This window comes from Arachis hypogaea, chromosome 14 (assembly GCF_003086295.3).
Source record: "Arachis hypogaea cultivar Tifrunner chromosome 14, arahy.Tifrunner.gnm2.J5K5, whole genome shotgun sequence".
NCBI lineage: Eukaryota > Viridiplantae > Streptophyta > Magnoliopsida > Fabales > Fabaceae > Arachis > Arachis hypogaea.
Genome location: NC_092049.1, coordinates 142,775,341 through 142,802,581, shown reverse-complemented (window position 1 = coordinate 142,802,581; position 27,241 = coordinate 142,775,341). Strand labels below are relative to the sequence as shown.

Genomic DNA, 27,241 nt, shown 5'->3' with positions numbered 1-27,241 from the left:
CCCTTGTGGTTGTGCGGCGGAAGACATGATGCAGACACTCAGAAACGGCCGGAAAACACCTGCAGAAGGGAAACGAGGGCCGGAAAAAGCCTGGGCAGCGGAGAAATTTTGGAGACAGGCCGAACTTGGCTTTCCGGTTCTGATTCTGGGGTTGCTTCGGAGTGGGTCTGATGTTTGACAAGGTTTTGGCCGAAAAAACAGTTTCTGACGAAGAGACACAGCTGATAGTGTCAGCTGGTGGGAAAAGGGAACACGGCTGAGAGATTGCAGCCGGAAAAGAAGAAAAACAAATAGAAACCAGAGCCAGGTCGGAACCTGCTCTGATACCAACTTGAAATAAACGAATGGAGTGAGACAAGGATTGTGTTTTGGATGAATTCACTTGAGAGAATCATCTCTCAGTGTCAATATATATATACATAGGTACAGAAATAAAATCCCTTAATACTAGGAGATATGATAGAATCAGATCCCTTAATACTAGGAGATAGAATCAGATCCCTTAATACTAGGAGATCCAATCAGAATCAGATATCTAAAGATGGAAACTATATCAAAACAGATCTAATCTAATATTCAACAGATAATATTAAACAATATTGTGAAGCTAATGGAGTTTTATTGCTTACACTAAAATGAATAGGTCTACTAGATCCTTCGGTAGATTGACAATTGGATTGAGCAGGATATGGTTTGTCCGTTGAACCAGCACAGGCTCAGCATCTTGAACTGACCTGTGGTGGTAATCATTCAAATTTGGCTTGTCAATAGCACAACTAATTTCTGAACTATCCATTTGCCTCTACATTGTTACAATCCAGTTACAGGAATTTTTTATCTTCTTGACTGTTAACAAGAGTTTCTTATTTCTTGCTGCAGGCATGTGTTCTTTATATCCTTCATGTTGGTATAACTGATCAAATGACTGAACCTACACAGAGGAACTTCTTGGTTTTTTTGGGAAAACAGGTGCAATGCATTTAATTAAATCTATAATTTATTTGCCATAAAATTTTCAAGATGTCTATTCCACCCTAGATATCATCGTAAGATGTTTATTGAATTGTTTCGAAACCCGCCCCCTCCCTCCTTCTTTCCACCCTGTTTGCTTGTTATAGCTCCAGTCATCTGAAGCTGGTCCTTACATGAAAGTGGCAGCTTTACGTACACTATCATATACTCTAAAAACACTGGGAGAGGTAAGGCTTAACTGCTTATCTTTCTGTACAGAAAAGAAAGTCAAGTACTGTTAGAAAGGGAAGAAGTATTACTGGGTTTTTTCAATTTGCAGGTTCCACTTGAATTCAAGGCAGTTCTTGACGAATCTGTAGTTTCAGCTGTGTCTCATTCTTCGAAACTAGTGAGCTCATGATCTTCCTATTTTTCAAGAGCCAAAATATTTTCAGCATATATCTCTATGCCTTTTTTTTTAGTTTTATATTTTTTATTCTTTACTTGTTTTGGTTAAACACATCATCTTCATAACCATGGAGTAGGTTGAAAGAGGAAGAAACTGATATGACCTTATGAATAATTTCTTAATGTAGATGTGATTGAAAGGCTGATGGTAAATAATTTCACAATTAGTGGTTTCAACAATCACTTTAAATCATCTCACACAATTAGACATTTGACCTCCATTTGATGTGCAAATCAGAATCTTTTTAACAGAATTTCCCTATCAAACATGTTGAGAGATTTGAAACCTATGCTCCATAAACAGCCATTCTTTTGGTTGCTTTTTGCTTGTTGTATAGAAGATCCCTTATCTTCCACTTCCTTGTACTATTTTCTCTTCTCTTAATGATATTCCTATTTTATAAAAAAAATAAAAAATAAAAAATAAAATAAAAAAATGAAAATAAAAAATTATGTAAAAGCATTTGGGATTTCTGAAATATATGTATTGTTAGGTTCGGATAGAGGCTGCTTTGGCCTTGCGTACCTTGGCTGAAGTTGATCCAACTTGTGTGGGTGGTTTAACTTCATATGGGGTGACTGCTCTTACTGCTTTAAGGGAGAATATATCCTTTGAAAAGGTGAGATTCATGAATTTGATGATAATCTACATTATACTTCATTGTTTATAATAATTAGTATATAGCATCAATTATTATTATTTGATTTACATGAATTGTTTGTACAAACGGTTTACATTAACCTACTCTAGTTGGAAAATGTTGTGGTGTTGTTTTTTGTACTTTGTAGACATGGTTCACAATAAAATACAATAAGGATATTTGTTCTATGTAGCTAACCCCATTTAGTGAGAAAAAAAGGTTTGGTTGTTGTATTATTACTGTTGATAAGAGAAATGTTGATAAAGGTAAAAATGAAGGCAGGTTATTATAAGCTACAGCATTCAAATCTGATATTTTATCCAAAAGATAGAATGTTATTTGCCTATTACTGTAGTTGGTGTGTGGCAATGTAAGAGAGTCACGGTAAATGCAGATTGCTTAGCTATCTGCTTCTACCTCATGTTGACAGTGTACACGATTGTGTAAATAAAATGAATGTAGCAGCTGTTTATTTCCTTGAATCAAGATGGAGTAGTTTGTTATGTTTCCCTTTTAGTGTGTTTTGTTGTATTTCCATTCTCAGTTTCTTATTTTTTTGTTCATTATATTTAAACAAGGATAAGGTTGTATTTCCATTTTCAGTTCCTTATTTTTTTTGTTCAATAAAAGTACATTTTATGAATTGACAATGATGCATTGTGTCCAGGGAAGCAGTTTACAGTTTGATCTAGATTCGTTGCATGGGCAGGCTACTGTGTTGGCAGCTTTAGTGTCTATTTCACCAAAACTCCCTCTTGGTTACCCAGCTAGGTAACATGATCTCCTCCCCCTATCCCCTCCACTGTTTTTATATTATCGTGTTGCGAGGACTTGGATATGGATCTGTCCTTTTGCTTTGTTTAATTTTTGTCCAAAGATTTGAAAGATACACTTTCTAGTGTGCATATGAATAAATAGGTGTCACAGCATACTTTGTACTTTTTGGTATTGGCGATTTGGTATACTCAATATAAATGTTAGTCAACACATTGCTATCGGTTACGTCATTTTAGTTATTCCATGCATTCATAGTAATAGGTATTATGTGTGCATGCACTCTTTTTTCTTTCTCCCCCCCCCCCCCCCCCCCAAATTTCTCTCAAGTTTTTTCTGTTATCAATAAAATTAAAAAGAAAATTTCTTTGTTTCATCAAGCTGGATAACAATAGTAGATTGTCATATTTGAAGTGCTATGCTTGCTTTATTTGCTGCGCTAATAAGTCATTATGTTGCATAAACAGACTTCCTAAATTAGTGCTTGGAGTTTCAAAGGAAATGCTGACCCAACACAGTCACAATCCTGTGGCAGCCATAGTTGAAAAGGAAGCAGGGTGGTTGCTTTTATCATCTCTGTTGGGTTCTTTACCAAAGGAGGTATAAAGTTAGTATTTTTGTTAAAATTGCAAGGAACTTGTGCTCCAAGACTGTCACATTACCTACTGCATGCATGCTTCACACATAATGCATCTTGGGATCAACATGATGTTATGCTATAATTATTTATGAAACTTCTGGTGTATTCACATCCCACCCATTTAGGTAGGGATGAATCCTAACTAAATGAGACAATACAAAGTTATCAATACGCATGCATGTTTTATGCACTTAGGATTTGGTTTGCTATTGTTGATTTCTTTGTGACGATGTTTTATCATCTTTTGTACTAATTTCTTTTTCTATTGAAAACAAAAGAGGTGTGTATTCACCTGTTTTTTCATTATCCATTACTATAGAATTGAAATTATGACGCTAAGCCGTAGACCACGGTTTTCCTTCCCTTGTCCATTTACTGTAGCTGTATATCCTCTTGAAAATTATAATAAGGAACTTCTATGTATATTTCATGTGACGTGTTAATATGAAATTGAAAATTATAGGCAGGATTGTGATCTTAGTTCCCATATGATTTGTTCTAAGCGAAATTCACGTCATGGTATTTGTGCTTGCCCGCAGGAGCTTGAACAGGAGGTCTTTGATATTCTTGCCTTATGGGCTACCCTCTTTACTGGCAATCCAGAAAATGAGCTCAAGGAAACTGAAGATTTAGTGTCAACAATATAGTAAGCACCTATGAAAATACGTATATGGTTTTTGTGGTCAAATTGTTTTAGCATGTCAGATATGACAAGCATTTGAATACATCTATCTAGCAACTTAAGCTTTATGAGAAATGACTAATGTCATTGCTCGCGAAAATTTAATTTTAACACAAGGTAAAGTAGCCCTATGCAGTGTTCGCAAGAGACTGTTCATAACATAAAGTACTCCTCCCTCTCCCTCTCCCCCGCTCCCCCCCCCCACCCCCACCCCAAAGAAAAAAGGAAAAATAAACTACATTATTTTTGTGTTGAGTATTTTGAATTATTTTTCAGTTTCCTTCCCTATGATATGTCCTGACCAAAAATTTATTCTTATTATCACCAGGAAAAATTTGAGGGAATTATTTTTTTCAGAAGTATTTACTATTATTTTTAAGTATCTTGACCAAGACCTTTCTTATCATCTGGACTTTTAAAGTTGAAGTTTTACAGCATTCTTTGTTATTGTCCGCCACTTTTCTCTTGTATTTTGTAGTGTATGGTCTTCTGCTATTCATGCACTCACAGCATTTATAAAGTGCTTTATAGCTCCCGATGTGGTGAATGATGGAGTACTACTTCAGCCAGTTCTTGTATACCTCAGTAGGTATGATAACCTCAAGATTTGATTTCTTCGATGCTACAAATCCATCTTTGTGTCTTTTTATTTATGACTGTAATGTCGTTTGAAATTTGATTGCAATTCCTAATTTATGTTGGAAGCAGTGCGTTATCATACATCTCAGCATTAAGAGCCAAGGGATTGGCACATGTAAAGCCTGCAGTGGACATCTTCATCATCAGAACTTTGATTGCTTACCAAGCTCTTCCTGATCCAGTTTCATTTAAAAATGACCATCCTCAGATTATTCAACAATGTACATTTCCATTCAGGTAGTGTGTAAATTGTATTTGTCTGTTATTTACTATTTTGACTTTGTATTGATCAGCCACTGCTAAAACATAAAAAAGATGTTACACTTTTCTTTTGTCTTGATTTAATTCTCATTCAAGTAATCAAGTTGTTGTATAAATGATGTTTCTGTTTTTTGAGAGAGAATTTGTAAAATGCCATTGCTATGCCTTTCTCTTTCTAGTCATGGTTCTTGATAAGAAAAGAATAAAAACTACAAAGAAAAAGAAGGATAAAGGATCACCCTAAAGAAAGAACAAAACAAATATCCATGGAAAATGAGAAAATTGTGCAACCTAAGCTTCTCAATCCTTCTTCATATATGCTAGAGCTCCTTGTTAAATGCTTCATTCACACCAAATAGATGCCAATGACCAACCTTATCCTGGATAAAGAGGCTTTAAACTAATATTTAAAGAAAATATTCTCTTGGAAGATTTGATGCAGAAGGAAGCTAGAAATATCAAAGATGGATATAATTTTGATGATTTATGAAATGCCTTTGAAGTAGAAATGATTCAAAAGAGTTCTTTTGTTCTTTCTTTCTTTTCTTTTTTTTTTTTGGTGGGGGAGGGGGGTTGGCATTTTACTTCGCTGTTATAACTAATTATTTTCTATATTTCTATTGTGAAAAACTAATTGATAATCACTGATTGATCTGAGTAATTTTTTTGTTGCTTGTTTGAATAAGATATGCCTCAGAATGTGAAGAAAGTTCATGCTTGAGGTTTCTGTTAGACAAGAGAGATTCTTGGTTGGGTCCATGGGTTCCCGGAAGGTCCGTTTCTGTTATCTTATTATGCAGCATAGTATTTGTTTTATTAATTACATGCTGTCATTGATGTCAGATGAAATTACAAAGATTTCTTATTTGCTAAGTTATAAAGTCCATTTTTATCAAGTGAATAACATGATCTGCTGTATATGATTTTGACTTAGTGGTATGGTCTTTTGGATTATTCTCAAATCTTTTTAAGATAGATCAATTTGGTTGGTTGTTCTCTCCCTGTCTCCAATATATTTCTCTCTTCTTTTCCTTTTTTGTTATCTATAATATTTCTCTGTTCATTCTATCATCATAATTAGCTTACTGAGGAGGTTGGCTTGATATGTATTATGGAATACTCCTATTAAATCTAGTCTAGTGATTTGGTGTCATTCGCAAATGTCGCCAATGTGGGAACGTTAAATAATATTCAGATCCCCTTTCATGTTAAAATAATAAAACCATGTACCAAAGAGATATATCCTTAGACTAACTTGCAATATCATGTTTCAAGTGCACCCAGCAAGATGTCACATGAATAGACATAATTTTGACAGAGTCCTGAATTATGGGAACAAAATCTAGCGATGTCGTGAATTGTGTTTGTGGGAACAAAACTAATTGATGTCAGCAATTACAGCAACTCTTCTGTTATTTGTGTATGTCTGCATATTTTGTAAACAAGTGGAGCTCCTTCTCATTTCTCTTAACTTTGGTGGTCCCTCTTTTTCTCGAGTCCCTTTGGTTTCCCTTCTTTGTTTTCCAACTTACTTGCATTACCTATATATTTATTTGAAAAAGGGACTGGTTTGAAGATGAGCTTCGAGCTTTTCAAGGCGGAAAAGATGGCCTTATGCCGTGTGTATGGGAGAATGAAATTTCTAGCTTTCCTCAGGTATTATTTCTTTGGATAATTGTAGTTTAATTAACGCCAAGAAAATAATTTACTTATTTATTATGAACAATAGACTACATTTGTGATGAACAATATCCAACTAGTATTTAGTGTGTGAACTATATATTGGCCTAGCTAATCATTTATCTGTTCAATTTATACAAGACTGGATTTCTTTTTTACTCTGGAATTCCTCTAATGTATTTCTCACATTTCTCTTCTCAACTGAATCTTGTTTCCTTTTATTGGTAAACGTTGTGTTTCTTCTTTTGCTTTCTTCTTATTATTATTTTTTATGGCGATTACTGCATGTGCCCTCCTATAAAATATTATTATCTAGTTAGTGGAACATACCTTGTTATTGCCTGATAAACTTTTGGAAGGTTTTGATATCACAACGAAAGCAGAAAGTAGTCCTTGTGTTACTTTCTTTTTGTGTGTGAAAATCTAAAGAAAAACATTGTTCCAAGTGTTTATATGTTTGAAAATATGTTTTGATTGTTCATCCATCATGAGGACTGCCCTGAGTTGGTTAATTTAAATGCTACTGTGTATAACTTTAAGTCAGCACAACAGTTGGTTATTTAAATGCTACTGTACTATTGCATAGTGTAATTCCAAAAGAAAACATTTAAGAAGACCTCAATCAAATCAACTTGGTTTTTGATAGGGCACAGTGGTGTTGTTTGTGTCAAGTACTGAGATGTGCAGTGAGAATAAACATTTAACAGTTTTATATTTGTCTTTAGTTTTAAAAATATATTTCATTTTATTAATCCAGCTTATTTCTTAATGTCTTTAATGTACCACTTGCTTTATTTTATTCTTTTGTGTGTGATATTTTTGGATGGGGTTTTACTTCACTAACAACTTAATGTGACCTATGAAGCCGGAGACAATAAGCAAGACTTTGGTGAACCAGATGCTTCTTTTTTTTGGGATCACGTTTGCTTGTCAGGTATTATGTCGGTAATGGTATGAATCTCATTGTGTGGATGCAGAATCAAGAGGGTGCTGTTTAGTGAGTCATTTGAATTGTTATGTTTCAGGATAGTGGTGGCATGCTCTCCCTTCTTGGCATCATTGAGCAGTGTCTGAAAGCTGGGAAAAAGCAACACTGGCGTGCAGCTAGTATCACCAATATTTGTGTGGGCTTACTAGCAGGCTTTAAGGTTCTCTTCTTTCTTTTGTTGGTACCCTTCTCTTGTGTGAATCTCTCCAGATATAATGGTTTTGTTATCTTTGTAGGCTTTACATTCTTTTCGACCACAAACAATAGGACAAGAGATTTTGGGTTCGGCGCAATCTATTTTTCAGGTAGGTAATTTTAATTTCATATTATCTGCATTAAATGTTATTATTCTGTGTTATTTGCTCTATATATGTGATGTCCTAATTTTCTTTTTCCGGTTTGAATTTGCATGGAAGAGTATTTTGGCAGAGGGAGACATTTGTGCATCACAGCGTAGAGCATCATCAGAAGGTCTTGGATACTTAGCTCGATTTGGAAATGATATTTTTACTGCAAGAATGGCAAGTTTCTTCAGTTTAATCTGAATTTTATGACTCTTTTTTCTGCTGCATTTGTGGCTTATTACGAAAAGTTTTCCCTCTTTTGTGTGGGGTTGTTCTTCTTTGCTTTTGTACTTTGTGATGCTATGTACTGTGTTCATTTCTGATTATTCTTTTTTCTCCCATAACGGTGATAATCAGGCAAGATCACTACTGGGTGACCTAAATGGAGCAACCGATACCCACTATACTGGATCTATTGCTTTGGCACTTGGCTGCATTCATCGCAGGTCATTTATTAATATGCCAGTTGATAATTTCCTGTGCTTTTTCACTTTGTTCTTAATCTCCCAGGATATATTTCTTTCTTAATCACTGATGGGTATGAATTTGTTTGAACTGTGGCAAGTAGACAACCCATCTTTTTCTCCATATATTTTGCAACATTCTTTATTTTGTATTTCTTGGTTGCAGTGCTGGAGGGATTGCATTGTCAACTTTAGTTCCTGCAACAGTGAGCTCTCTATCATCACTGGCTAAAAGTTCAGTAGCTAACCTTCAGATATGGGCTATGCATGGGCTTCTTTTAACTATTGAAGCTGCTGGTTTATCCTTTGTTTCTCACGTCCAGGTATTCCAATTTCAAATGACAGCTCATTGTGACAAATATATTTGTATTTTATTCCATACATATAACTATTAAGTAATATCTATCTGTCAGGGTAATTACAGCATGAAGAGCTTTTCCCTTGTTGTATTGAGATAACATTTGTTAAGGAATAACTTTAAGTCATCGGAAATGTCACTAATTGGTTCATTTGAGCCATTCCACATTATTTTGTTTAATTATCAAAATAATATCGCTGTCACTCAGCTAATGAATTTTTTTTTGGGTCTCCTCCTGGTAATATGCCTGCTTTTGATAATGTAAATTTGTAATAATCATGTCTTCCATTCCCTCCACATTTGGAAGCTCTTTCATGATACATTAACATAGGAGGTGCCTTGGTGAGAGAGAATTTTGGTGTGTGTAAAATAATCTGAAGTATTTTGGTGTGTGTAAAATGCAAAGCACTACTGTCTTTACTCTATTAGTTAGGTATTACTAGTACGAGCCCAAACTCACTTATACAATAAGAGAATAAGACATATGAGGTAAGACATTTTTGGTGATGTGTCACAAATGACTTCATCTCTAACTCGTCCCTTAATGCAATAGCCATTTGGTTTCAAAACGTAGGGATCCCTTTAACTAGGGTGACATTTTTGTGTGTAATATTCTATTTATTAATGGTGACATGGTTCTCTTTAACTTTCATGCCAGGCAACCCTTTCTCTTGCTATGGACATTCTTTTATCTGATGAGAATGGTTTAGTGGACATTCAGCAAGGTGTTGGCCGCCTTATCAATGCTATAGTTGCTGTTCTTGGTCCTGAGCTTGTCCCTGGAAGCATATTTTTCTCTCGCTCCAAGGTAGATGTTTTTTTAGTTTTGTCCCTGTTTCAAGAAGAAGAAATTCATTAAGAGGAAAGAGAAGATAATAAAAGAAATAATTTGGAACATATGTTGTCTTGCTTAACATAAAGGGAAACATAAATAACGATATGAAAAAAGAAACCTCAGTACTTTTGTTTGGGAAACATGTTTAAATGACTGATAAGCTTTGCACCAAGCAGAAGTTAAACAACTGATGTGTAAATGAAGATGCTAGAGTTTCAAACCCGACCCCCGCCTGCCGCTGGAAAAAATATGCACCCAAGTTTGGCACAGTTTCCCTATTTCCAACAAAATTTTTAGCCTCTTTACTTTGGCCAAATTCATTACCTAATCACAGAAAGTTGTTCAAGTTGCCTAGGGTGTCTGTACAGGAGATTTTGACCAATTATACTCTTATTCTCATTTTCAGGTTTTCAGCCAATTATTATTGTTATTATTGTTATTGTTATTGTTATTGTTATTGTTATTGTTATTGTTATTGTTATTGTTGTTCACAGTGTTTTTCTTTGTCCAGTCTGCCATGGCAGAGATAAGCTGTTGGCAAGAAACTGCAACTATGCTTGAGTATGTTTCTTTATTCCACACATTTTTTTTGTGGTTATCTAGTCTTTGACTAGGGTAGTTATGTTTTAAGTTATAGCAATCCCTTCTTTGATGGTCATCTGAAGTTTTGCTTGCTCAACTACAGGAGTGCACGCTTTACACAACAACTTGTTCTTTTTGCACCCCAAGCTGTTTCTGTGCACTCACATGTGCAGACTCTTCTCTCCACTCTGTCCTCAAGACAGGTTTGTTTCCTGTACAGTTTCCATTTAGATAATGTATTATACACTCTTGTTTTCTGTTTAATCTTTTCTTTGATGCAGCCAAATTTACGGCATCTTGCTGTGTCAACACTAAGGCATTTAGTGGAGAAAGACCCGGTTGGTTCCCTCTTCTTAGTGGTGTTCTCAATATAAAGCATTAGCATATCATATTTTTGTACTGACAGCTAATTTTAATCATTACAGGTTTCCATTATTGTTGAGCAGATTGAAGATAAGTTGTTCTTTATGCTGGACGAGGAAACTGATTCTGAGTATGTAACTTTCTTTCTCTTTACTACCAATTATTTGGGTTGAGGCACCTTTTTCTTTTATTATTTTTATGTGGTTGTCTTGTCTCATTATTTTAATATAAATATGGTTTTTCCACAGAGAGCCAGAATGATGTAAGAAGTAATACAATGGCAGGATATATTTTCCTAGACTATTCATTACAAGACAGTGTCTCTTAAAATCATTTAATTACTTCAGCATTGCTCTGCATCTTTGATGGATCAACCCTTAAAATTCCCATATACTTAGTGTCATAATGTCAAACATTCCTCCAGCTCTGTATCTTTTGTATCTGAGACAGAAAAGTTTTCTTAATCATTTTTTTTTTCCCATTGATTTCTTTTCTTGGGACTAAAAGATTTATTCTTTGAAGAAAATCTTGGTAATCCTTGTTTTGGGATAAGATCTTCTACCTGGCTTTGTTTCAGGTTTTACAATTTTTTAAAAATATTTTTGGGTGTGGGTGGTTTTAAAGGAAAATTCGATAAGACGGTAAACGAGGATGAGAAGATTGGCATGGCCAACCATATTATTATATTAATATAAAAATTGGTCAGTGCCATCTATAGCTATTGGCATTTGGCTTTTTCACTGCTTATTTCTTACTCCTTTAACTTGTGCAGAATCGGTAAGTTAGTGCGGACCACAATTATGAGACTACTCCATGCATCATCTCCTTCATGTCCTTCACATTGGATAGCAGTATGTCGCAAAGTGGTAAGGTTTCTATTTCAAAATGCTGGATTGTCTATATGCTTCTCAGTGTCTGGAAACTAATACAATGTTTACAAGAGATTGTGTTAAACCCATGTGGAAGACACGGATATTTGAAGTTTTCCTGAAAGTTCTTTGAAGTGCAGACCTGCAATGGCAGATGTTGTAAAAAGGTCCAAATGTAATAAAATAGTTGCCTTGTCATTTGTCTTTGACGTATAGGCACAAGCACCTAAGGTTTTTACTTTTTATGGTCATGCTATGGAAGGATTTATTTGGTAGAGATGCATCTCTTTTATCATTTCATTTAGAGTCTGCTTAGGTTTTTCTCTATCCCTAACTATTGGTCTATCTTGCATTTGATCAACCCTCTTGACCGGATGCTCTAATGCTCTTTCTCCTCATGGTTATGAAATTTGGCACGACAATCAGCTATGTTGGGGTACTGAGCCAGTGGTTCAACCAGGTCATTGGTCGAACCACCCAGTTATATTAAAAAATATATAAAATATAACAAGCATGATATATATATAGTTTGAAAAAGTTAAACCCTCATCTCTTGAGTGAGCTTTTGGAGTTAAGTCAGACCCTTTCACTTCTAGTAAATGAGGTTTTGGTTTAAAATGCACATTAGGGAAGTTTTGGGATTGGTTTGGACATTTTTATAGTTCATGGTAAGGTGCACATGGTGTAACATTTAACGGAGGGACAAGTGAAATTAACCCTTATTATTATTATTATTATTTAATGATACTTGACAATGGTTTTTGTGGGATTACTCAGGTCCTTGCTACTTCAATGAGGAGCATTGAAAATAGTAGTACTTCAGCAAGTGATAACATAGATGGTGATACACAGTTGAACCATGGGGATGATGAAGATATGGTTTCTAGCTCCAACAGCAAGCAGAGTTACAATTTTCAAGCTTCCAATGTTGATCCTAATAGAGAGAAGTACCTCAGATACCGGACCAGACTTTTTGCTGCAGAGTATGTTTGTTTTAGCTGTGTAATTTTAGTTTTTATATATATGTTTTAAAAATGCCAACCTATCCTAGATTCAAACCCTATGTTTTCTTGGCTTCTTTCATGTGATTTTAATGCATCTAATGTGAAATATACCTTCATCATTTGGTGAAGAATTAGCATGAGGATGATTTATATGTTGGGGAGCTAGCCAGGAGACCTAGAAAAACTATAGGTGAAACTAATAAAATTTAAAAAATATATACCCTTTAAAAGTTGAATGTAAAAATGGATGTAAGCATCATTTATGGTTGGGCTTTCCTGCTTGATTCATGTAGCCTAGCAAGGCGTAGCTGTTGATGATTATATTATTTGTTGTTATTTGAGTAATTAATTTTCTTGCAGATGCTTGAGCCATCTTCCAGAAGCTGTAGGAAGAAATCCTGCACATTTTGACCTGATTTTGGCAAGGCAAGAACATGGAAAAGGGCCGGACACTGGTGATTGGCTAGTACTTCATTTGCAAGAGTTGATATCACTTGCTTATCAGGTGCTGCTTACATACTAGAATATACTAGCATAAATGTTTTACCTATTGCACTTTGATTGGTATTGAAGACAACAATAATTTATTAACTGGTCGCCTCTATTAACTGGTCGCCTCTCATATTTTCTCTTACCAGATAAGCACAATTCAATTTGAGAACATGCAGCCGGTTGGCGTTAGTCTTCTTGGCACCATTGTGGACAAGGTAGTTTGTTCTCTATGAAATACGATGGTTGTGCGAATGTTGTGGCTTTTCTCACCTTTTGTTCTCTTCCTTTGTGAGGTTGCTCAAATGCTGAAAATTTTATTTCTTTGAGATAAGTCTTTTAAGCTGATCAGAAGTTTTTCCTTCTCCATATTTTTCCCCTCATATAAGATCATCTTGTTATTAATCCCTGGGGCTATGGCATAATTGAAGGAGCGGGATTATGGTGGTCTGCTGGCTATACTTCTCTTTGTCGTACTCGACTTTATGGCTTGAGCCAAATGCTTTTTATTCTCTTCTCAATCTTAATTTCTTCACTGTATTAATGGAATAGTATTTCTCCTTTTGACACTAATACATCTTTGTAAGTAAATGCTATTTTTGATCTAGTGTCAAGAGCTAAACCATTTTATTGTATCAATTATCTGGTTTTCATGTTGGGAAATCCTAATCAGTCTTTGATGTTTGCTTAATCTCATGCTTTCTCTATGGTTGATGGAATTTCTTCTTGATGAATTTATTTTTATGTGAATTTGGACCAACAGTTTGAAAAAGTAGCTGACCCCGAGCTTCCTGGGCATTTTCTACTGGAACAGTTTCAGGTATTTAGCAAGATATGTGGCAAATCACAATCATAATTCCTTCTGCCTACTTATGATTGCTGAAAGGTCCCATAAAACTAATGCTTCATTTATATGGTTATGTCAAGTTTGAGTTTGTTGAATTGCTTGGAATAACCAAAACTGTTCTAAATACAGGCCCAACTAGTATCTGCAGTTCGTACAACCTTGGACACATCTGCTAGTCCTAGTTTACTTGAGGCAGGCTTGCATTTGGCAACCAAGGTTTGGTTTATTTGCAAATTTGGAAATCCCTCAAACTTGTTTCTGCATAGCCAATTGTGGGCCTTGGGCTCCGTAAACATGTATCTAATATTTCTTTGGAAGTTAGAAATATATTTGCAAGGTTTCCCACAATATGCAATTTAACACAATACTATGTGAAAATTTCAGATACTCACAAGTGGAATTATCAGTGGGGATCAAGCGGTGGTCAAGCGTATATTCTCATTAATCTCACGTCCATTGAATGATTTTCAGGACATTTATTATCCTTCGTTTGCAGAATGGGTCACAAGCAAGGCATGCTTACTTTATTTTTGTGTGTTATCAATGTCTCGAATATGTTTATATCAGCTCATTTGTCGTCGTATTAATTTTATTGTAGATCAAGATAAGACTTCTGGCTGCTCATGCTTCTCTTAAATGTTATATTTATGCATCCATGAGAAAGCACCAAAATGGAGCTCCAGATGATTACCTGGCATTATTACCATTGTTCCAAAAGAGCTCAAGTATTCTGGGAAAGTATTGGATCCGTACATTGAAGGATTATAGTTATATATGCTTGTACTTGATCCCAAAGAAGGAGGTAAGCCGGGACTTGAACTCTTTATACTTCAGTGCCTCAGAGGGTACTTCTTTATTGAAAGACAAACGTGGATCAATATGAAACTAGTTATATGTTCATGGTTGTCTTCTCATTCTACTTGCACTTTCTTGCAGTGGAATTTGTTCCTTGATGGGATCCAATCACGTATTGTTTCTTCAAAGTTGCGCCCATGCTTAGATGAATCTTGGCCTGTAATTTTGCAAGCACTTGCATTTGATGCAGTTCCTGTGAATCCTGAAGGCAGAAATGATTCCACCAAAGCCTCAGTCGAAAACACCCAAAAAAATAGTGTCTCTACAAGTCAACATAGCATGGTTGAGTTGAAGAGTGAAGACTTCAAATTCCTGTGGGGCTTTTCCCTCCTTGGTCTGTTTCAGTCACAACATCCTATCTTTTGCAGGCCAATTTTACAGCTGGCGTTCAGTGATGCTAAGCATGGAGGAAACTCGCCAAATAATGAAGTCAACACCTCGGGCTTGAAATTATATGAAATTGTACTACCTATGTTTCAACTTCTTTCTAGTGAAAGATTTTTTGGCGCGGGATTACTTAGCATGGGTATTTGCAAAGAACTGCTACAGGTGGGTTTGTTTCTTATGAGATTCTTTGACATTCACAAGACTAAATAATTCTTATGCTGAATGATCATGAGCAATACTCATGGAATTCTTAATAATTCATATGCTGAATGGTCATGAGTAATACTCATGGAATTCTTATATTTGGTGGATGCAGATTCTTTCATATTCCACGTACATGGATAATTCTTGGAATAGTCTTGCAATATCCATTTTATCACAGGTAGGCATTAGATAAATTGCTATCTGAACTGATTTTTTGTGTGTATTATATTTTACGTTTTTTGGTTAAATTTATGATTACACTTAAAGCACTTTATTCCTGATGAAGCTTGACTTGTGCCTGTATGACATTTTCATCTAGTCTGGCGTTTGGTGCTTTGGCCAGTATTTGTGACTAACGAATTTCGTTTCTTTTGTTTTCTCTACAGGTTGCACAGAATTGCCCACAAGAAATATTCAATAGTGAAAATTTGGATTTGATAATAACAGAACTTTGTTTAGATTACCTTTTTAAAGTGTTCCGGAGGTAATTATCTTTCTGTGATTGGTAATTTAATATGAAGTTTCAACTCCCAGATAGATGACATGCATCGAATATATATAATCTGTTAAAATGGTTTCTGTGCTTTGTTGTCCAGCAGTGAGAGAATTTCAGTGCCGCGTCCCAAATGTGATGTAAATGTGATACATACACTATGTAGCACAACAAGGGAAGTTATTAAACGCATTGAGACAAAGGTGTGTCTGCTGTGTACGAACTGGTGCTCTTATTATTATCTGAAATTATGAGCCAATATCTTGTATCAGTATTATTATTATTATTTTTTTAATTATTCTTCATTGAAGGCTTTGGGCAATTTGCTTTTATCTTAAATTCAACTCTTTGTGAACTGATTCTGAAAAGTGAGCTTCATTGCTGATCTAATACGTTGACTACTTCAGACACACAAACACGCAAAATCTGTGGTTCTGGCATTAGTGTTAATGGGCTACGAGTGCATTAGGGAGGCTTCAACTGAAGTTTGCTTATCAGAAGCAATTGACATGGTCAACTGTTCAAGTTCTTTATTAAAGAAAATCATTAATGGTAAGCCTTTATAGTTGAAAGTAGCTAATCCATAGTAATCTATGGTCCGTTGTAAATAGCTACTTTGAATATTTATATTGACCTTTATTTATTTCTTTCTTGTTTCTGCTTGTTTGTATTCCTGTAGTTTTGGTATAATAGGTATTTTTGTGGGTATATGAACCATTTTACTTCTGCAGATTTGAGATTCTTTAATTGTCGCTCAATATCAAGCTCCCATAGTAGTGAATCAACTATAATTCATTCAATAGTCAACTTATGCTTTTTCCCTCAATTTGTTTATAGATGAGGCTCACCTTGATGATGGCGCTCTGCAACTAAGAGAACTGTTTGGAACTTGTCTGAGTGTGGTTGCTGCTATGACTAAGGATTGCATTGAGGGATTCCATTTGCAGGAGATTAAGGGTTCCAACTTGCGCAAATTAATACAAATGAAGCTTGTGTTTTCTCTTGAACAAAGTATATCGATCGCCAAATTGGCTCTTGAACTAAAATGTGTTGCTGATGGTGAAACAAGTAACTCTTTATGTGCTAATGCCCTCAGATATTGCATACGATGTATCCAAACCGTACTTAATGATTCAAATTTACAGGTAAGTGTTATGTAAAAAATTGCGTAGCATGGCTGTTACCTGGAAAGAAACCCAAATGACAAAAGTTTGTTCTCGACAGGTTCAAGTATTAGGTTTGCAATTTCTTAAAGCCAGGGTTCAAAGAGATGCTAATACAGAAGATAAGTCTTTCATAATGTTTCTTGTTGGGGAGCTAATAACCGATATATTCACTTTGATCCAAAAAACATTCAAGGTATAAGAAGCATTTGCATCTGTGGTGCCATTGGTAACACCTAATATTATGTTAGTTTCTTAGTAGATTGTTTCAATTCAATCTAGCTAAAAGATTTTATGATTTCATTGGCAGAATCCCATAACAAGAGAATCCGTAACCATAGTTAGCGAATGCTTGAGTCTAATGGTGCTATTACAAACCCTGTCGAAAGGTGATGATTGCCAGCGAAGTTTTATGAACATTCTTTTGGAGGCCATTGTCATAATTTTCTTGTCTACGGAAGATGGATCCTCTAAGGTAATATAAACTGAGATTATTGCCAGCTTAGCACTCTTTTTCTTATTATTAATATCTTAAAAAAATTGTTCTTTTGATCGTGCAAATAAACGACAGGAAGTCAGTGATTTAAGAAACACGGCCATTAAGCTTGTTTCTCGCCTTGCTCAAATTCCTTCATCAGCAATTCATTTCAAGGATGTTTTGCTATCAATGCCTCCTCTGCATCGCGAACAACTCCAGGTACTTTATGCTACCAACGTGCATGTTTTGTGAATTTATTTAGCAATCCTTTAATATTTTTCTACAATCACTGGTTGATCACCTCAACCAAGATAGAAATTATATTTTTGCAAATGGCAAATTCCATTTTCCTGTCAACAGAAATAATAAGCTTTTTTTTTTTTTTAAATTTCTGACGTAATCTCCTGTTGCTTACTGCTGTTATTTCACTACCTGCAGGGGGTAATCCGAGCTTCTGTAGTAACACATGATAAAAATCCAATGGAACTAAAAGTACCAGTTTTGGACATTAAAATCCCAAAGCCATCAACAGAAAGTGAAGATAAGCATTCTGCACCACCGGCTGCTATCGCGGCTCATGTAGATGAAAATGATGAGGAAGATGATGAATTTGGTGAAGATGATTGGGATGCCTTTCAGTCTTTTCCTGTGTCTAAAAATGAGGATGGAGATGAACCAGAAACAGAGGACGCTGCTGAAGGAAAAGATCCTTGCCTGGTTGAAAGCTCATCAGAACCGAAAACAGAGGATGCTGCTGAAGGCAAAGATCCTAGCCTGGTTGAAAGCTCATCAGAACCGAAAACAGAGGATGCTGCTGAAGGCAAAGATCTCAGCCTGGTTGAAAGCTCATCAGATATGGAACGTTCCACCAGAGTTGATGAGTTTCAAGAACGTTCCATCAATGGTGAAAATGACCTCAATGGCGTTGATTGTCTAAAGACTGATGAACAGACACGTGATCAAACTAATTCCGATGCTGAGAAGTCAGGTAATGATGTGCATCCAGAGATGGAGAAAGAACTGCAACATACTCAAACAAGTCTTGACACTAACAAGGTAAATAGTAACGAGCATCAAGAGATGGAAGAAGAACTGCATAGTAACGAGCATCAAGAGATGAAAGAAGAACTGCATAGTTCTGAGCTTCAGGAAGAGGCAACATCAACCCCAGGAAATGAGCAAGGTTCTTCTTATCATAGAACTGAGGCAGAAGCTGAAGGATCGACCAAAGGGGACTTATCATCAGATAATTTGCAAAGAAAGCCTTCACCTGAACCATTTGTCTCACACTCTCCGCCACTTGGACAGGGTTATTGCGAATCAGAAGATGCTAAAGACGGTGTAAATGAACAGAACTCAGATCCGCAGCCAGGAATGTCCCAAGGTGCAATAGAAAGTGAAAAAAGTAGTGATAAGTTAGAACCAGCTGGTGACCACCGTGATGAGTGAGGCGTTGTCAATGGAAGGCCATGACACGACCGCACGAGATTATAATATTTATGAATCCCACGATCCCACATCTGCATGAAAATCGCGATTAAAAAGATGCATGTATAATTTACTTGTACCATTTTTTGCGCTCCAACTAATTGTATTTTTGTTGCACATATTTTATTCTCTAGCTCTGTTGTTAATCTGTATTATTATTCTGTTATTATTTGAGAAGCTTTTATTCATTTAGTTTTTTTTTGGGTGACTTTATTCATTTAGTTTTTCTATGAAGTTTAATATTTTTTAGTGAGAATATTTAGACACACAGATTTTCTTAAAATATGGGTTGAGGGTTAGGTGTCAGTGGTGTAACTTCAGAAACATCTATGTAAATGTATTTTAGTTTTTACTTTTGAAACTTTTATTTATTTAGTTATATATGTTCTTTTGGTTTTTTTACTTAATAAAATAAAGAGAAATTTAAACTATGAATTTCCTATATGAAATTTTAACACATGAATCTCTTATTTTTATATTTATATAAATAAAAATGCTATTTGTATATCAAAATTAGTCACTAAAATTAACCTTTAATATATTTGTGTATAAATACATGTATGATTTAATTTATTTTTAATATATATTCGTATTTTAATATGTATTTTATATTAGTAGCTGATTTTAGTAGCTGATTTTAATATGTACATAATATAGTCGTTATATAAATTGTCCCAGTCTATTAAGTACGTTTGGAAATTTTTTCACAAAATAACAAATTGTATTTTTTTAATCAAAGATAGGGAGATTCAAATTCGCAACTTCTTAAATGAATATGTAGAGATTATGCCATTTGAACTATAACTCATTAGTTAACATAAATCATTTCAGAGTAAGAGAGTAGTGTTTTTTTATCTAAAAATATGTCTGGGTAGGATCATTTATGCGTAAATGGATAATTTATGTGTGAAAGAATAAACACAGATATTTAAAATGATTTATAATGAGAATAGGTTTGTAAATTATAATTTACTAAAAAAAAAATCATTAATAATTTTTTATTTATTTAAAAGAAAAGTGTGAATAAAGAGCGGAGCATTCGAGTTTCACTTTTTTATTTTTGGGTACTCCGATTTTTAGGAAATGGAAAGGAATACAAAAATCGAATTCTGAGAGTATAACTTTAAAAATACCAAAAATGTTATGAAAAAAATTAGCCTTGGAGTTTCGTGTGTGTTGAGAGTTGGGACTTGGGACTCGAGAGAGGTGAATGCTGCGGCTGACGGCTGATAACTTAGCAAGTTAGCATAACCGGGTGCATCTGAGCTGAGCTGAGCAGAGCAAGTCGTGGTTGGGTGGTGCTGCTGCTGTTTTGGAGAGCGTAGACAGTCCAATCCAATGGAAGAGCAGCACCGCAAGAATCTTCTGGTTCTCTATGCCTCACAGACTGGCAACGCTTTGGACGCTGCTGAACGCATTGCTCGCGAAGCTGAACGAAGATCATGCCCCCTTACTCTCCTCTCTCTTGATCAATATCAACCTGTATCTACTTATCTCCCTCTTCACTTCCCATCTTTTTTTATATTTTTCCCAGTAACAAACAAAATTGAACTTTATTTGGTGAATTCTAATCCTCTGCCATCGTGTGCTGTTGTGTTGTCTTTTCTTATGGTTTGAATTGAGTGCAATGTTGTTTTTTGTTGTATACAGAGTATGTTGCCGCATGAGGAGGCTGTGATTTTTGTGGTTTCTACCACAGGCCAGGGTGATACTCCTGACTCCATGAAGGTGGGATTCAGAGGCTCTTTTTTAGTATATTCTTCGTTCTCTCTTTTTCCTTCATTCTTTTTCTGATTCTTCTTTTGCATATTTAGGTCTTTTGGAAGTATCTTCTTCAGAGAAGCCTAAGCCAGCATTGGCTGAAAGGGACTCTTTATGCTGTTTTCGGTTTGGGCGATTCTAGTTATCAGAAGTATAACGTAATCATTTTTATTTGCTTATCCAAAGGAAATAATTATTTTTTCATGGTTCTGTGTTTACTGGAACTTAAATGCTGCATCACTTGTTGCCTACTTACTTATTAAGTTCATTACCTTCTGCTAAATCATGGAGGGAAAATAAAAAGATGTGGATTTGAGAATGGTGATATTGGGAATATTTTCTCTAGTTCGATGTTTTGAACAAAGACTTAAGTGAGAACCATTGCAGTTTGTTGCAAAGAAGCTGGACAAAAGATTAATGGACCTTGGAGGAACAGCTATCATAGAAAGAGGCTTGGGGGATGATCAGCACCCTTCAGGGTATGATTGTGGATTCTGCTTTTTGTAAATAAAATTCTGCTCGATTTGGTTAACAGGAGTATTAAAAAGTTTGATTGGATTGGATAATTGATTATAGAAAATGGTTCTGTTCTGCTCCTGTATTGTAAATGCTTCTTTGATTAGAAAATTTAGAAACAGCGGATTGCCCCAAAATTTTCTATAGTGAAAACTCAATTTCAAGAAATTGTTCTACAGTACAACACACCAAAGTTCACCAAGGACTAATATATTCTTTTCATGCCAGAAACAGGGTTTTTTTAATTGAAGGCATTATTTGAACTCTACCTTTTAAAATTTCTTCATTAAAGTTTGTTAACTGTGGATGCCCCTCACTTATAAATAGTCTAGAGACTTATCCTTGAGAGACATGAGGCTTGTAATATCAACTACCAGCTATGGATAATATAATGTACTCAGTCTCATGTTTTGAAATTGATTTTATTTTTAATTGAATTCATCTATTCTTAAATCAAAAATTAATTTTTCATTCTTCAGATATTGTTACATAATTTTTCTGTTTTGAATGACTAAATTGCATAACTGTTTGTAGCTACGAGGGTTCTCTGGATCCTTGGATGTCTTCTCTGTGGGGAATGTTGAATATCATTAAACCAGAATTCTTCCCAAATGGTCCTGATGTTGTGATTCAGGACAAAGTATTGATTGATCAACCCAAAGTCCAAATCACATATCACAATATTGAAAATGTTGATTCAAGTTTTTCTACTGCATCAGGTATCCCAAACTGATTAAGATCTTGGTTGACCTGCAATGTTCCCTTAGCAATTGTTATGTGATCCCAATTAATTGGTCTTTAATCTGTAAAGAGCATCTTGGTTCTTGTCATACTTGGGCATCATCTTAAATACTACTATTATGATGATATAAAGCATGGTTCATTGTTGAGCTGCACCTTTAACAGTTTATGTTTCGCTTTTTTATTCCTGTTGTTTGTGTTATATTGATTAGATTAACATGTGACTTTCAGATTTAACTAATCTTGATATTCAAATTGGGAGTGCACGTTCAATGCATCCTGGAAAATTATCTTCTGACAAATGTAGGCCCGACTGCTTTCTCAAGATGGTATTTGTTAAGACACTTTATTATTGCATAGTTGTGTAGAGGTTTACATCCATCAAGATGGGGACTTCTATAAACTCAGACACAAAACTATATATGTATTCAATATATGTTGCTTGCTTCAAGTTATTTGATTCTGTTTGTGCAGGTAAGGAATCTCCCTTTGACCAGGCCAAATGGTGGAAAAGATGTCCGCCATTTTGAATTTGAATTTGTTTCAAATGTAGGTCATCCTGTGTCTTTTTAATATATAGACTATAACTTTATTACTTATCGAATTACTTTTGGTATGATATTGCAACATATTAAGAATAGATCATGATGTTTCAAACTTTTTTTCACCTGATGAGGTAAAATAGCTTCTAGGTTATTCATCTTCCTCATTTGAATTAAAAGACGCGTCTTGATTTCTTCAGGCCATTGAATATGATACTGGGGATGTCCTTGAAATTCTCCCTGGTCAGGAGTCAGCTTCAGTTGATGCTTTCATACGACGTTGTAACTTGGATCCTGATTCATTCATCACAGTGAGTCTTTTTAATATGAATTATGTTGTATTCTGTAGGATGAGGTTCTTCTACCTTTCTCGGCATGGATTGAGTTTATACTATGCTTCCTACCTTCCTATATATGTGTGGCGCACATGTGCCTGAACTTTGCTACCAATCCCCTAAATTTCAGGTTAATCCAAGACAAATGGATGGTATTACCGATAGTAACTCTAGAGTCCCTGTAAAATTAAGAACTTTTGTGGAGTTCACGATGGATATAGCTTCAGCTTCCCCTCGACGGTATTTCTTTGAGGCAAGATGCATTATGTTTTGCCTGTTCTTTTATTATGTAACTTCACGGAGAAATATTACCTAATTGAATCAAATGTTCCCCTGTATTTCTTTTATGTTCTTCAGATTTTGAAGTTTTCACCTTGGATGAAGCAATTGAATAAGTTAATAAAATGATCTTGGTGATGAACACTCTGGTGTTTAATCTTAGCGTTGTTTAAAATTTCAATTACTCTGTTATTCATAATGGATTGAGAGTCTTATGTAAACGTCTTCTTATGTGCCTGTAATTTCCTTGATTAAAATCTAACTTGAATAATTTGATATTGCAGGTTATGAGTTTTTTTGCAACAGCTGAACATGAGAGGGAAAGACTCCAGTATTTTGCTTCACCTGAAGGAAGAGATGACCTGTATCAATACAACCAGAAGGAAAGGAGAACAGTTCTTGAGGTAAGGTCAATTAGTGGTGCGTCAGACATTATTTTTCCATGTGTCACATAGTTTTTCTATGCATTGAATTCTACATACAGCTTAATATGCACTTATTTTTCTTCTTCCTGATGTGTTTTAGCAGTATGGTATGTGCTGTGCAATTAAGTAGCGAATGATTATGAATTGAAGAATAAATTGAACAAAAGTGGAAAGGAGGAGGATAAGATAGCCTCTTTAAACAAATGATAGCTTTCTTATTTGGCTTTCAGTTATGATTTGTTTACTCGTTGATTATATGCATTTCCTGAGTCCAACTTAACATATATGCCTGTTCTTTTTCTCTGCACCAAGGTATTAGAGGATTTTTCTTCTGTACAAATGCCATTTGAGTGGTTAGTGCAATTGGTTCCTCCATTGAAAAGAAGAGCATTCTCCATATCTTCTTCTCACTTAGCACACCCGAATCAAGTACACTTGACTGTGGATGTGGTATCATGGACAACACCTTACAAGAGGAAGAAAAAAGGGCTATGCTCCTCATGGCTAGCTGCATTAGATCCTCAAGATGGTATAAGCCACTTCTCTCTATTTATTTTAGTGAAATAACCATCTCTTCACCTGTTGGCGTGCCTAATTATTTTTTTGTTATAAGCAGTCATATATATTCCATCCTGGATCCATAAAGGTGGTCTTCCTACACCGCCGCCATCACTTCCCCTCGTACTAGTTGGACCTGGGACAGGATGTGCACCTTTTCGCGGGTTTGTCGAGGAAAGAGCCTTGCAAAGTGAAACTAACTCAGTTGCTCCAATTATTTTCTTCTTTGGCTGTCGAAATGAAGACATTGACTTTTTGTACCGAGACTTTTGGTTAACTCATTCACAGAACAATGGGGTACTTTCGGAAGCAAAGGGTGGAGGATTCTATGTTGCTTTCTCAAGAGACCAGCCGCAAAAGGTTTATGTTCAGCACAAGATGAGGGAACAAAGCCAGAGGATATGGAACCTGTTAGCCCAGGGTGCGGCTATTTACATAGCCGGTTCTTCTACCAAAATGCCTGCAGATGTAACGTCAGCTTTTGAGGACATTGTATCTAAAGAAAATGAGGTTTCAAGGGAAGATGCAGCTAGGTGGATTAGGTCACTAGAAAAGCATGGTAGATTTCACGTTGAGGCATGGTCTTAAAAAAAGCCTTAAGAGTCTTAGACGAAGTTTAAGGGATATCAAGAATATACCAAGTTTCTGTTCATGAGGGGCTCACTTGCTGGTTTAGTTGATATTGACTTATTGATTCATAATTAAAATTGGAACTTTCGTTTTATGGTCTTTGACAGTTTTAGGCTACATAGAGAAATTGGGTGTTCATGTTATTTCCAATTTAGGAGATATTATCCTCCATTCAAAGCAATTATAATATAATTTTATTAAATTAGAAGTGACATTATCAACCCTAGAAGTGATGTAGATAATGTTGTTTGTATTATTTTTGGTTGTTATGTTGTTTGTATTATTTAAAGAAGCTATTATATGCGTTTGACAAATGTTTGCAAGGAGGAAAAAGAAAAGGGTAAAAAAAAGGGAGAGTGACTTAGATAAAAATTCTTAATTTTGATATATGGTTTATGTGGAGAATTTTTTATATTGCAATTTGATTATTTGCTATTATATGTATAATTTTTCAAATAATGATTATTGAACAAAGAGATAATAATATATGATTAGATAATTATTTATACTTTAATCCAAAATTAAAGCCAAGTCTAAAAGAATAAATTCATTTTACAAAGATTTAAATATATATTTTTTTAGTGTTCGATCGGTGAGAAAAGTAGATTTTTTTATCTAAAACTATCACACACATATTTTTTAACCCTAATTTATAAAAATCTACTTCAAATATTTGCTAAATTAAACACGAATTTATCTCGTCGGAAAGAACGTCGAAATCCTCTTCAGAAGAAGTTTGGACTTTACGTTGAGACCCAAATCACATCAATTTTAAGTAATTTTTGGAATAATAATGATGTATAAAAAAAATTATATTTACATTAACATGTAAAAAAAAACCTAGTTCTTTAAAATAAAAATAAATAAATAAATAAGGATAGAAAAGTTTCTTATTTCTTACTGAATCTGTTAACCTCAACAAGAATTTTTTTTTTTTTTCACATGTCAGTAGGTACCCGATTGAAAGTAAATCGGGTGGATCCAAATACGGTATTCCCTTATCTTCACTTCAGTTTCACTTCTGCTTATCTCTCTGTCTGTCACTCTCTTCAAACTTCAAAGCAGCATTTAGAACTCAGAAGACAGACATGTTGTCCATGGCACTTCTTCAGCCAAACGTGGTTCCCACTCTCTCTCTAAAGCCTTCAACTTTTCCATCGCAATCTCAAAGCCTCACCCTTAGACCCCTCAAAGCCTCATCCTTTCCCAATCCAAAGCCCTTCTTCTCTTCTTCAACACCAAACCCTTCAAAGCTCTCTGCTTTTGCGGCACAATCTGAAACTGCTCAACAAATTGTTGCCGAAGATGATGCCACTTCTTCAGATTCCCCTCCCCAGCCTCAGGTTCATCCACCCCTTTCAAAAGGGACATTTTTCTGATTAATTTAAAAGTTTTTTTTTTCTGTGTTATGATTAAGTTATTTGTAGATAAGCATAATTGATTATATGTATGTAGGACAATCATGTAATTCCTGTTAGTACTTTCGAGTTTCAAAAGGGGTGCAGAAATTTCAGGATAATATATATGTGGAGAGTCATGAATATCATTTTTATTCTCTAATTTATTTTATTCTTTTAAATCTCAAGTTCTGTGTTCATTTGAGACTTAAGCTCCATTTGAAATAGTACAATATTCAGTACTTTAAAAGGGGTGCAGGAATCTCACGATAAAATGTAGCATTTTAAGTAATGGAAATAGTGCTCATTACCTAAATTTACCTTTCCATAATAATATTATTCTGACAGTTTGCATTTGATATTGTTGGTGTGATTCAGAAGCTTGGAGTGGTAGTGAAGCCAACGGAGAAGCCAAGACTTGTGTTGAAGTTCATATGGATGGAGAAGAACATTGGCATTGCACTTGATCAAATGATACCAGGGCATGGAACTATCCCTCTGAGCCCTTATTACTTTTGGCCAAGGAAAGATGCTTGGGAAGAGCTCAAGGAATTGCTTGAGAGCAAGCCTTGGATATCTCAGAAGCAGATGATCATTCTCCTCAATCAAGCCACTGATATCATCAATTTATGGCAGCAGAGTGGTGGCAACCTCGCATAAGCTTCACTGTACAATATTTGTGGATGCAAACCAAACTTTTTCTTATTTTTCATTCTTCTTGTTTAATGTTTTTAGTGTCAATAGAATGTTCCCCTCTTAAAATTATGGTTATTCTGTTGTATTGCATTGCACTCTACATCTCTCTCTTTCTGCTTTGTTGCTATGTATTCCACACAAGTCACCAATTCTTTTAGATGAATCTTTATATCTGAATTTTGTAACCCCCACTTTTACTCCAAGTTCAGAGAAAATATACCACTTATGCATGTGTAGTTGTGTAGACAACAAAAGAAGATAACAAAAGACCACATTTGGTAATGCTAGGTAATCAATGACTTTTTTGGACAATATGAACAATCACCAATAAAATAAAAACATACTACACTTTCAAATTACTCACCTAAATCTTAATATTAGAATCACCATTCGCACATCTAGTAAAATAAACAT

At 35.1% G+C, this 27,241-nt stretch overlaps 3 protein-coding genes across 9 annotated transcripts in view; all 3 read left to right on the top strand.

Annotated features, from left to right (window-relative positions):
* The window catches only part of LOC112798267 (protein SWEETIE-like), a 28,341-nt gene extending 9,206 nt beyond the window's left edge, over positions 1-19,135 (top strand). For 2 of the 4 annotated variants that reach the window (XM_025841512.3, XM_072215669.1), the window contains exons 9-48: positions 880-969; positions 1,119-1,199; positions 1,292-1,360; positions 1,914-2,039; positions 2,728-2,831; positions 3,302-3,434; positions 4,014-4,120; positions 4,635-4,745; positions 4,865-5,032; positions 5,743-5,829; positions 6,619-6,712; positions 7,602-7,670; positions 7,762-7,884; positions 7,961-8,029; positions 8,141-8,245; positions 8,426-8,514; positions 8,699-8,855; positions 9,549-9,698; positions 10,237-10,286; positions 10,411-10,510; positions 10,589-10,645; positions 10,733-10,800; positions 11,443-11,536; positions 12,317-12,522; positions 12,904-13,048; positions 13,182-13,250; positions 13,796-13,852; positions 14,009-14,095; positions 14,264-14,392; positions 14,478-14,681; positions 14,816-15,283; positions 15,438-15,503; positions 15,712-15,809; positions 15,925-16,021; positions 16,226-16,370; positions 16,656-16,963; positions 17,043-17,177; positions 17,292-17,456; positions 17,553-17,678; positions 17,898-19,135. In XM_025841512.3, coding sequence (XP_025697297.1) covers positions 880-969; positions 1,119-1,199; positions 1,292-1,360; positions 1,914-2,039; positions 2,728-2,831; positions 3,302-3,434; positions 4,014-4,120; positions 4,635-4,745; positions 4,865-5,032; positions 5,743-5,829; positions 6,619-6,712; positions 7,602-7,670; positions 7,762-7,884; positions 7,961-8,029; positions 8,141-8,245; positions 8,426-8,514; positions 8,699-8,855; positions 9,549-9,698; positions 10,237-10,286; positions 10,411-10,510; positions 10,589-10,645; positions 10,733-10,800; positions 11,443-11,536; positions 12,317-12,522; positions 12,904-13,048; positions 13,182-13,250; positions 13,796-13,852; positions 14,009-14,095; positions 14,264-14,392; positions 14,478-14,681; positions 14,816-15,283; positions 15,438-15,503; positions 15,712-15,809; positions 15,925-16,021; positions 16,226-16,370; positions 16,656-16,963; positions 17,043-17,177; positions 17,292-17,456; positions 17,553-17,678; positions 17,898-18,908 — 5,817 coding nt within the window. In that variant the 3' untranslated portion in view covers positions 18,909-19,135. Of the gene's footprint in view, positions 1-879; positions 970-1,118; positions 1,200-1,291; positions 1,361-1,913; positions 2,040-2,727; positions 2,832-3,301; positions 3,435-4,013; positions 4,121-4,634; positions 4,746-4,864; positions 5,033-5,742; positions 5,830-6,618; positions 6,713-7,601; positions 7,671-7,761; positions 7,885-7,960; positions 8,030-8,140; positions 8,246-8,425; positions 8,515-8,698; positions 8,856-9,548; positions 9,699-10,236; positions 10,287-10,410; positions 10,511-10,588; positions 10,646-10,732; positions 10,801-11,442; positions 11,537-12,316; positions 12,523-12,903; positions 13,049-13,181; positions 13,251-13,795; positions 13,853-14,008; positions 14,096-14,263; positions 14,393-14,477; positions 14,682-14,815; positions 15,284-15,437; positions 15,504-15,711; positions 15,810-15,921; positions 16,022-16,225; positions 16,371-16,655; positions 16,964-17,042; positions 17,178-17,291; positions 17,457-17,552; positions 17,679-17,897 lie in introns of all 4 variants that reach the window. The other 2 variants (XM_025841511.3, XM_025841517.3) reach the window with 1 other exon arrangement.
* A 783-nt stretch (positions 19,136-19,918) lies between these two features.
* LOC112798266 (NADPH-dependent diflavin oxidoreductase 1-like) lies at positions 19,919-25,048 on the top strand. 4 transcript variants are annotated; one of them, XM_025841510.3, is made up of 12 exons: positions 19,919-20,429; positions 20,598-20,675; positions 20,762-20,866; positions 21,096-21,187; positions 21,759-21,943; positions 22,197-22,294; positions 22,440-22,514; positions 22,708-22,818; positions 22,973-23,095; positions 23,406-23,525; positions 23,859-24,075; positions 24,163-25,048. In XM_025841510.3, exons 1-12 carry the CDS (start codon positions 20,286-20,288, stop codon positions 24,690-24,692), a joined length of 1,878 nt encoding a protein of 625 aa, XP_025697295.1. In that variant the 5' UTR covers positions 19,919-20,285; the 3' UTR covers positions 24,693-25,048. The 4 variants fall into 4 exon arrangements, with proteins under 4 accessions (XP_025697295.1, XP_072071767.1, XP_072071768.1 ...); XM_072215666.1 differs by having other exon boundaries at positions 19,989-20,429; positions 22,197-22,268; XM_072215667.1 differs by having other exon boundaries at positions 20,103-20,429; positions 22,973-23,082.
* A 619-nt stretch (positions 25,049-25,667) lies between these two features.
* On the top strand, positions 25,668-27,012 carry LOC112798265 (small ribosomal subunit protein cS23-like). The gene is made up of 2 exons (XM_025841508.2): positions 25,668-26,077; positions 26,510-27,012. Exons 1-2 carry the CDS (start codon positions 25,823-25,825, stop codon positions 26,789-26,791), a joined length of 537 nt encoding a protein of 178 aa, XP_025697293.1. The 5' UTR covers positions 25,668-25,822; the 3' UTR covers positions 26,792-27,012.
* The last annotated feature ends 229 nt before the right edge of the window (positions 27,013-27,241 follow it).

Coding starts and splice junctions, on each gene's coding strand:
- LOC112798265 (XM_025841508.2), top strand. CDS start 25,823: ATGTTGTCCATGGCACTTCTTCAGCCAAACGTGGTTCCCACTCTCTCT. Junction 26,078..26,509: donor ATTCCCCTCCCCAGCCTCAG/GTTCATCCACCC, acceptor GGTGTGATTCAG/AAGCTTGGAGTGGTAGTGAA.
- LOC112798266 (XM_025841510.3), top strand. CDS start 20,286: ATGGAAGAGCAGCACCGCAAGAATCTTCTGGTTCTCTATGCCTCACAG. Junction 20,676..20,761: donor ATACTCCTGACTCCATGAAG/GTGGGATTCAGA, acceptor TTGCATATTTAG/GTCTTTTGGAAGTATCTTCT. Junction 22,295..22,439: donor CCGACTGCTTTCTCAAGATG/GTATTTGTTAAG, acceptor CTGTTTGTGCAG/GTAAGGAATCTCCCTTTGAC.